An 896-nucleotide genomic window follows, 5' to 3' on the forward strand; every position below is an offset into this window, starting at 1 on the left:
ACCTCTCCCAGCAAGTTAGACCTCTCCCAGTAAGTTAGACCTCTCCCAGCAAGTTAGACCTCTCCCAGTAAGTTAGACCTCTCCCAGTAGGCTAGACCCTTCCAGTAAGCTAAACCCTTCCAGTAAGTTAGACCCCTCCCAATAAGCTAGACCCTTCTAGTAGACTGGTTTCTTCCTCTAGGCTAGCCCAGTTAGACCTCTCTCAGTAAGTTAGACCTCACCCAATAGGCTAGACCTCTCCCAGTAAGCTAGACCTTTCCCAGTAAGCTCGACCCTTCCAGTAAGCTAGACCCCTCCCATTAGTCTAGACCTCTCCAGGTAAGCTAGACCCTTCCAGTAAGCCAGATCCCTCCCAGTAAGCCAGACCTCTCCCACTAAGCTAGACCTCTCCCAGTAGGCCAAACCTCTCCCAGTAGACCATCCCTGTTGCCCCTCCCAGTAATCCCAGCTTCTCCCGCTAGACCTTCCCAGTAGACTCCCTTCTCCCAGTAGACTCGACGTAACCGGTCAATGGCTTCCCTTGGATGGGAAGCCGAAATCCCAGCTCCTCTTAAGCCAGGTTTAAGAAGGGCGGGGAGAAGAAAGGGGCATGATCCTACCTAGATCTTTCTTAATCGTCCTGGTGATGGTGTCGTGGAGCTCGGGGATGGTGACGGTGCAGGTAAACCTTTCGCCGGAATTCCATTCTTCGGCGCAGATCTTTAAGGTGCTGGTGAGACGGTAAAGCCCATTGGCTAATTTTTCCGGCCCCTCTGATGTCACATCTAAGGCTTTTCCGCTTTCCCGAGCCCAGGAAAATTTCACTTCCTCGTAGGACTTCACGTTGGTGACGACGCAGGTGACGGTGGCGTTCTGGCTGAGGTAAAGGTCCTCCAAGGAGGGCGAGACCATGGCGA

The 896-nt window shown here is 53.1% G+C and overlaps 1 gene segment (V, D, J or C); it reads right to left on the minus strand.

Moving 5' to 3' along the window:
• Positions 1-891, minus strand: part of LOC104164634 — a gene marked incomplete at its 3' end in the record, with an annotated part of 1,587 nt that extends 696 nt beyond the window's left edge. The window contains 1 exon segment of the C gene segment in view: positions 600-891. Within this exon segment, the coding sequence occupies positions 600-891 (292 nt within the window).
• Positions 892-896: the final 5 nt, after the last annotated feature.

This window comes from Cariama cristata, unplaced genomic scaffold (genome assembly GCF_000690535.1).
Source record: "Cariama cristata isolate BGI_N322 unplaced genomic scaffold, ASM69053v1 scaffold23647, whole genome shotgun sequence".
NCBI lineage: Eukaryota > Metazoa > Chordata > Aves > Cariamiformes > Cariamidae > Cariama > Cariama cristata.